The sequence below is a fragment of the Medicago sativa genome, chromosome 2 (assembly GCF_051527215.1).
Source record: "Medicago sativa cultivar Bolivia chromosome 2, Bolivia_mono, whole genome shotgun sequence".
NCBI lineage: Eukaryota > Viridiplantae > Streptophyta > Magnoliopsida > Fabales > Fabaceae > Medicago > Medicago sativa.
The window spans coordinates 39,059,570-39,069,022 of NC_140750.1; the positions used below are offsets into that span (position 1 = coordinate 39,059,570).

General features: G+C 29.8%; 1 protein-coding gene across 2 annotated transcripts; it reads right to left on the reverse strand.

Moving 5' to 3' along the window:
• Window positions 1-1,337: 1,337 nt before the first annotated feature.
• Window positions 1,338-6,503, reverse strand: LOC146946791 (Reticulon family protein). 2 transcript variants are annotated; one of them, XM_085744673.1, is made up of 9 exons: window positions 5,340-6,503; window positions 5,175-5,234; window positions 4,984-5,086; window positions 4,428-4,502; window positions 3,983-4,127; window positions 3,825-3,894; window positions 3,642-3,707; window positions 1,863-1,985; window positions 1,338-1,763 (listed from the first exon to the last, which is right to left on the reverse strand). In XM_085744673.1, the coding sequence occupies exons 1-9, from the start codon at window positions 6,316-6,318 to the stop codon at window positions 1,600-1,602; spliced, it is 1,785 nt and encodes a 594-aa protein (XP_085600799.1). In that variant the 5' UTR covers window positions 6,319-6,503; the 3' UTR covers window positions 1,338-1,599. The 2 variants fall into 2 exon arrangements, with proteins under 2 accessions (XP_085600799.1, XP_085600798.1); XM_085744672.1 differs by having other exon boundaries at window positions 5,175-5,240.
• Between the last annotated feature and the right edge of the window lie 2,950 nt (window positions 6,504-9,453).

The window sequence follows — 9,453 nt, forward strand, 5'->3', positions numbered from 1 at the left end:
CTTATAGTATGCTCTTAGATACTTGTTAACAAAACTCATTTTCTTTTCCCTAGAAAAAAAAAACAATTATGATCCGGAAGTTAATCTGACGCAAGTGTTCGGATTTATTATGACTTAGCAATCGGATGCTCAACAAACTTTTTTAAATATTCTAAAACGTTTTTGACTTTGAATTTAATGAAGTTAAAGAATTTTTGTGCAACCCAGGGCCGGCTCTAAGAATTTTGGTGCCCTGGACGAAACTATAAATTATGCCCTTTTAATCATTCAAATAATTTTATTCTTATATTTTTTGTTGCAAAATATTCATATCAAAGTTATCTAAAAATATTTTTTCAATAGAATTAATCAAAGCAAATTGAAGATATATATATATATATATATATATATATATATATATATATATATATATATATGGGGTTTGCTAGGATACACCCACTTACTTTTTAGAAGGAGTGTTTTAGCAAGTGAATAACTAAAAAGTGGTTAAATACACCTTAAGGTGTATGTTGCTATAACACACCTTCTAACAAAAACTAGTGGGTATGTTCTAGCAAATCCTATAGGGGTTTGCTAGAACACACCCACTTACTTTTTAGAAGGAGTATTTTAGCAAGTTATAACTAAAAAGTGGTTAAATACACCCTAAGGTGTATGTTGCTAAAACACTCCCACATAAAAACTAGTGGGTGTGTTCTAGCAAATCCCATATATATATATATATATATATATATATATATATATATATATATATATATATATATATATATATATATATATAATCATTAGAAGAAAGAATGGTATAAATTCAAAAAGTTTTGTTCCGTCTAGAATCTCAGAGTGAGACTAGGTTGCACCAGGGGTGGCGCTGAGGACGGGCTTGAGGGGCGGCGGCCCAGGGCACCATTTTATCGATGGGCACCAAAATTATTATTATTTTTTTTAGAAAGGAAAAAATTATTATTTTTATTTAGTAGTTAGTAATATATATATATATATATATATATATATATATATATATATATATATATATATATATATATATATATATATATATATATATATATATGGGTTATGATAAAAAACACTTTTTACGAAGGTGTCTTTTATCAAGTTACTCCATGAGCATTTGCGAAAAGACACCAACTTACTTTTAGGAAGGTGTCTTTTATCAAAGTTATAACTAAAAAGTGAAAATCACACCTTAAGGTATGACTTGATAAAAGACACCACCAAAGGGTGGCTTGTAACATAACCCTATATATATATATATATATATATATATATGTGTGTGTGTGTGTGTGTGTGTGTGAACCAAATTCAAGCATTATCCAAAATGAAAGCAAATGAATATACTATTACTATCTATAACTGAATGTTAATTACAGATCAGAAACGTCCAAGCTATTATTCCCTTTTGCTATTGAACCTTAATGGATTTGTTATTAACTAAACAAAGATTTACAACCTGAGAACTATAGCTATGCATATATTTAATATATCGAAAAGAACACTTTGATATGGAACTTTGAAATAAAAGAGTAATTCAAAAGCAAATGTGGTACCACTAGCTAGCTATAGTAACCACCATGCATCCCTTTAGAATCCTTTCTTGACTTTGTTGGTAGCAACGAAGTTGTGTTGTTTCTGTCTAACTGGTTCTTCTTCCCATGCTTCATCACATCCTGTTTCATCTTCCACCCATTCATCCCTCACCATATAGTGTTGTTGATAGTATCTGAATGCCACAAATAGTACAAACACTGCAATTTAACACAACACCACCACACATTAGTTTAACTAGTGTCTAGTACATACATACGTACATATTGTAAATTGTAAATAAAATAAAATTTATTTACCTGCCCAAATGCGAGCAACAACAGATGACAAATTCCATACTAGACCGAATATGCCTAGAGCCACAGCTTTTTTGTGAGTGCATGAATCCCATGCATCCCGGAATCGACGAATCCAAAAATTTGCTTTATCATATCAACAAATTAAAAGTTATATGTATTAGATTAGATTTCAGAACAATGAAAATTAGTACAGTAGAATCAGAGAATAATAATCGAGTTAAAAGAGCATGTCTTTTCTTTGTAAAATTGTTTTACATTGACATATTGGTCATCCTATATAATCATTTTCAAAATATAGTTATGAAAGTAGAATGACATAGCAAAACCAATGACTCTCTCTGGATATTTCTATTGATTAATTAAGTAGCAAGCATTTATACATAATAAATTTTCATCATACTAGTGGAGTGGCTGGGATCACGAAAAGTAAAGACAAAAGAGGCATAGTAAACACATAAAAGAAACACAGTATTGTTGACTTTGGGATTGGGACCACAAGGATGTGGAGGACCATTATGTTACGATTATTATGATCCAACAATTGTGTTCCCTAGTTTACCAAAATAAAAGACAATTGTCACGAAAATAAAAGAGACCCAATGCAAGTAATGGGATCAAAACTGTCAGAAAAAAAAAAAAAAAACATGATTGCGCCATTGGCTAAAAGAAAACCAAAGATGCTAATCCATGTGATGTATTTATTAATTATGTTTTATAAAGACAACAAAAAAGAAAAGATCTCAACTTAGAGCTAGTTTGATTTTGTCGTTGGATGAGACGATGAGGTATAATTGTTATAAAAATAATAATTTTTTTTTACTTTCAATTATACTTTTAAACAAACATAATTATAAGAATGATATATTGTTGATGTCATTTAAAAAGATAAAAAAAAAATTATTCTCTGATTATTAGTACATGTAATATTATATTTGATATATTTTATGTTATTGAAAAATATAAGTATAGTTTATTCTTTAAAAAAAAATAAGTATAGATTATTACCCTGAAAATGAAAAATATGTATAATTTTAAGCTAAATCAAAATTTCATAAAATTTATTTTTCGTAAAAATACGAATAGACTGACACCAAACCTAAAACTAGCAATAATAATAATAACATTATGCATATTAAATTATATAGTACTAGTAATTTGTAAACAATAAAAATAAATATAGTACAGTAATTTATCTTTGTTTATAGAACCCGTCAGATCTACATTATTACTATGCATTGGAGTCAACATAGAATAGAAGGTTAAAATAAAATAAATATCACGTGTATAAAAAATGGATTCTCTGCCTTCCTTATATCTTTGTCGTATTGGAAAAAATCCAAAACTCGCATGAAATAAACATAATATGTAAAATGAATTTATTATAAAAAATGACATTACCTTACAAGTGATAAGAGAGGGCTTTTCAAAAAAAAAAAAAAGTGATAAGAGAATGAGTTAATTTCAATATAAGAATTTAATTTAATGTATCTGTGAGTTTAAAATTTATATCGAAAAAATTATAGTACAAAATATGTTGATTTTGACTCTAAAAATCCAGAAAAACAATTCCTCAAAAAAAAAAAAATCCACAAAAACAAATTTAATGTTGTTTAACTAAATTTAGTGTATGCCGACAGAAGGGTATCATAATCCGTATAAAAGAGTAGATATGTATAAATATAAGCATGCACGATCGGCTAATGTGGGCCCATGAAAGCACCGCACCGTCTAATCTATTCTACACTATCAACCTATACTCATCAAAATCAGGAAATTTACCATATGCAGTTAATTGTGCTGAATACGAAGAGCAGATCTTTGGTACAATGAAAACTCCAAAGAAGCCTGAAATAGTACTAGAGTTAGTTGAGCACAACCATTTGTCTGTCTGTCAGTGTAATCAAACATCAAGCGAAAGTGTAAAGAAAGACCCATCATTTTGTTAGGCCTTTAAAAACTTACCGATTTTAGCCATCTTCCAAATAGTTATGAAACTTCCACATCTTGCCAAAACAAAGAGCAAAACTGCCAACTGCAATTCGTACACATTTAGAGGGTTCTTCTATCTATGCTGGCTAATAAAGTGTTCAATGTTATTAAGAATATACTACTTAAATTACCTTCATTGTGGTGCCAGGATCTCCAGAGAAAAGTGCTTTCAGTTTTGACAAGAATTCATTCAAATAAGGTAGGACCAATTTCAGCATCCAAATTGCATCTTGTTCTCTTACTACATAACTTGAGTCTTCTACATCTATCACTCCCCTGAGCCCATAAAAAAAATTAACAACTGAACTTTATCCCCACTATATATATATAATTTGTCCTTAAATATAAACTCGAAAAATAAAAAAACTTACTATATACGAATACGGGTATTTTAGGTACAATCGTACATAAAATAAACACATTAATTACATTATCAGCGGGTGGTTATGTTTTTTTTTTTACTTACATTCTATTGAAAATCCTACGTGTTAAAATTAGAGTGGTGATTCTCCCAACTAATTTAACAATGCAGTAAGTATCTCTGTCACAAAAATTGAATGAGTTACTCATTATTACCTGCAAATTAAGGATCTATAGAGGAAGATAACTGCAAGATAGACAAGGCCTACATAGGACATTGCAGAAATAAGACTGCAAAAAGCAAGGGCAGAAACACATCAGTTCCGAAACAGTAAAAGTTATATTGTACTCCCTCCGTCCCATATTACTTGACCTAGTTGACTCTGTCACGTATGTCAATGCACAATTTTAAACTTAAATTTCTTTAATAATCTAGTAGAAAAAATTACAAAAATTTTATATTTTGAAAATATTAATCGAGACGAATCTAACAACATCTTATATGCTATATTTTGTTTTTATATATTAGTAGAAAAATAGAGTCAAAACATGTTGCATGAATAATGCAAATATTCTAAATAGGTCAAGTAATATGGGACGGAGGGAATATCATAGTAAAATAAATTCTTCCTTAGTCCCAAAATATAAGCAAAAATTGGTCAACAAAACAATGTATTTGGTTTCAAAATTTGTACCAAATCCAACAATTTATGTTGACCAGTTTGTGCTTACATTTTGGAATCGAGGGAGTAAACTCTGTATGATTTCTAACCTCAAATTGATATCCTTTGCATAAGAAGATGAGACTATAACAAATGTTCCAATCCCAAACACAAATGCTGATCTTGAAACATCTCTCCACATTATTAAATCCACTGTTGAGGAGAAATTATAAATAATTATTATTTTCTATAAATTGAATTGAATGAAATTTTGTCAACACATAATTGAGATGAAAATCACCTAGACTCTGCAACTTGTTTTGGGTTTTTGGAAAGCTACTGCGTTCTTCTTCTTTTGGAACTGAACCTTAAAAGATTAGTAAAACACACACATTTTCTAAAGTTAGGACAACGAATTAAACCCAAAAATTACAAAATTGACTGAATGAAACTGAAAATTTCTTACTTGAATTGGGTTTGGAGAAATTTTGGTAAATTTTTGAATTCCTTTTGATTGTAGGGGATTGTTTCACTACAAGAGGAACAGAAACTGGTCTTCTTTCATTTTTGTGATGAAATCTCATATTGGCATTCACCACTTTCTTCGGTTCTGCTTCATTGGTTACCACTTTCTTCTGTTCTGCTTCATTGGTTACCACTTTTTTCTCTGATTCATTCAAAACAATCTTCTTTTCTGGTTCATTCACATCAACCCTATCATTTTCTTGTTGATTCAAAGTAACAACTTTGGATTCTGCTGGAATACTAATTTCCTTCACATCAAAGCTTTCATTCTCCATCTCAATTTCAATTTCCTCATCATCTTCAACCTCACCATCTGATTCAGAATCACCACCAACATGAACCACTGATTCAGGTGAATTTTGAACCACATCAACATTGCTTGATATCTCTTTCTCTTGACACACATCAAAATCCTCAACATTTTCATCTTTCTCAGCTTCAATCTTTTCAAACCCATCATCCAATTCATCAAATTCATTCTTTGTCTCATTTTCTTGAACTCGATCCAACTCAGATTTCGTCTTCCTCAATTCAATTGAATCATTAACATTCTTCTTGATTGGATCTGATTTAATCTTCCTCAATTTCCCTGCAGCTTCACCACCACCCTTCTGCATATCAGATCTTATCTTTCTTGATTGAATTGGGCTTCTTGTATGAAATGGAAGAGTCTTCTTGGTTCCATCAGAAATGCATGGTTCCTCTGTTTTTCCTTTGGAAATCTGAATTGGGCTACAAATTTTTCTCTTTGAAGACCCAATTGAGGTTCTTCTCAATCTAGAACCACCAACATTTCCTCCTTCTTGTTCTTGTTCTTCTTTTTCTGCTTTGAACACTTTGATTCCACCTTTAACTTGATCACTCTTCATTCTACTCTCCCACACTGACCCTGCAGCAACCACACCTCTTCTTTTATCCATTGATCATTCACCAATTTAACTACTTTACTTTTTTCTCTCTCTAAAATCCTAAAGACAAATGGGCCATATCATAAGTGGTTAATGGATAAGAGGCTTGAAGTAGAAGCAATGGAGGTTGGTGGGGTGCAACGTTCATTGGGATCCCTTTCTAAAGCAAATTATAGAAAGAGAAGAAGATGAGTAGTAGTTGGTTGCTACTACCTTTTCTTTTTTTTATTATTCAAATTTCCTTTTTCTTTTTCTTTCTCTATCTCATTCACTAACTTTTTTGGTGAACGTGGTGACAAAGGAAAAGTGAAGGTAAATTTGGTGGGGTTGAATGATTAGGGTGTCAAGGACTTAACTAACCCTTTTCAGCATTGATTCCCTAAAATCTCATCACTCTCACCGTGGTATCCTAAAACTCAATATTAATTCACTCTAACATCACATGTAAATATGAGAGCAATCATATTTGTCCTTTGGAACGATTACTTCAGTTGATGTATTTGGTTAAAATTTTAGCTAAATGCATCAACTGTATTTAATTTTTTTTATCTTATATTTGAGACCAAAGTAGTAACAAATTAATACTAATTCACTCTAACATCTCATGTAAATATGAGAGCAATCATATTTGTCTTTTGGAAGATTATTCCAAAGTAAAAAAATTCAAATAAGTTGATGTATTTATTAAAAATCTTAACCAAGTACATCAATTTTTTTTGGTAATTACACTAACCTCCCTTGAGTTTTGTTCAAATGTCACAAACACCCCCTCTATTTATAAAATGAGCACCAACCTCCCTTATATTTACAATAAATATCATCTTTTGGCCCCTCATTCCAACGTCTGTTAGTCAAAGTTTGTAAGCATTCAATTATCCATGGTTGGCACTCTGTTTCAGGAAAGCTCTTTGGTTGAATTCGTTTGCAAACCAGAAAAATCCTTCCAACCATTTTGATGTGGCTTCCCCAAATTGCCTTCCCCATTGAGTTTAATGCTTCAAACATCCAAATTCAACTCACTGTAGTTACGTTGTTTCATCACTTCACAACAATACTAATCCAAATTTTCCATTGAAACAAATAAATATTTTAGCATCTATTTCACAACAGAAGTAGAATCTCGATGTGATAGTTTTGACAGATTCACTTCTAATTCTAGGTTTCCCCAAAATTCAATCTTTGGCCGGTATAGACTATAGATTGAAAGGAGGTAGCTTTAGTGAGTGAAGTTCGGAAACTATAATTGCTTTGGTGTCTCTATCGCTGCAGGGATGACAACCTAGGAATCGTTCAAGCAACAAGGTTTTGTAGATGTTAGAGAAAGCAAAGTTTAATGTTTATACAATTTCAAACGGTGTTAGACAGTAGGGGAGGTATGTGCTTTTAGGAAAATAGAGGGGGTGTGAGTGACTTTTGTGTAAACCACATGGTACTCATAAAAAAAGGAAAATTGAGTATCTCAACTAATTTTAGCTAAAATATAAGGAGTTTGAAATCATGAGCTTTAACTCAAACATAAATGAGTAAATATTAATCTAAAACCTAATTACTACCATTTATTATTAAAAAAATAAAAAAAATCACAATGGTCGTCGCTTAACTTAATTTCATGTAACAATTTCGTTCTTTATTTTTTTTTTCACGTCATATTTGCCATTTTGTTCCATTTTTATATGAACTTTCAAGTTTCAAATTTAAAATTCATATGAAAATATTAGTGAAGGATCATAGATATAAACATTAAGAGTTCATATTAAAATAAAACTAGAAATTTGAATCTTGAAAATCAATATGTAAATTGATCAAAAGGACGAAAATGACATGAAAAAAAAATATAAATGATAAAATCGCTATCTGAAATTAAGTTGAAGGACGATGAGTGTAATTTTGTGAAAAGATAATAAATAAAAAGAAATGGTATTTGTTTATATATATAAAAAAAAACTTACGTCTAAAAAGGAACAGTATAATAATGAGGTGTGTTATTTGAACAACCATTTGGTTGACAACTTATTAGACAACCATAAATTTATAAAGAAAAAGTATGTATTGGAACAAAAATCAAAGCAATAAAGAGATAAAGTAAAACATAACGTGAGTATCAGAGAAAGTTGTCACAAAAGTTGTCATAAAATGGTTGTACAAATATCATTTCTCTATAATAATATAGTGCTAGCTGAGCTTAGTTATTAACTAGAAATTATATTTATACGATTATTTTGTGACAATTTTTAAACAACTTTATCTATATACTTACACGTTGTATTTGTTGTCTTTTTTATATTTTCTCTGTCTATTGTTTTTTAGTAATAAAAAGAGAGAAAAAAATTCTAAGATAAAAAACAAAAATCAAATACAATTGATGTACTTGGTTAAAAAATTTAACTAAGTACATCAACTTTGTTTGACTATTTGTTTATATTCGAGATTGAAGGGAGTACTATGTTTCTCTGAATTTCTTTTTATATATATAAAAAAATGCACATGAATCATTAAGACCAAGTAGGAATGAAAATGAGTCGAGTTGAGCTCATATGCGCTTGATTCTACTTGATAAGAATTGGTTCGACTCAAACTCAATTTAAATTTGATACAAACTTTTCTTTAGCTCGAGTTTGACTCGTTTAAAGTTCACAAACTATTCTATTTTTTTTCATTAGATTCAGTTTGTTAGCTCAAATCATACAACTTAAAAATAAAAATAAAAATAAAAAATATACCCCTCGAAAATAAAGACAAATTTTGAAGATCTTTTGACCTTCACTTTTTTCAAAAAGGCAAATATTTAAATTAAAATAAGATATGTCACAAGCATAATGTGCTTAAATATGAATATAAAAACAATCCAAGATGAAAATACAAATACACACCAAAATTTAGTACACATAACAAAGACAAATGAAGTTCCAACAAAAATTGATATCCTCAACATACTATTCTATTTCCAAATTTCTATATTGTTGTTATATGAAAGTGCAAAATATTTATATCTATAATTTTATTCAAAATTAAAATTTCATAAAACTGCTATTCATAATTTATACTTACTAGTGCAATAGAAAAAACGGTTAGATAGGTACAGGGTGTCCATCTGAAGGCTAGTATATGTAACATCAATCAAATTGACCCCCTTAAATTAGAATGGGA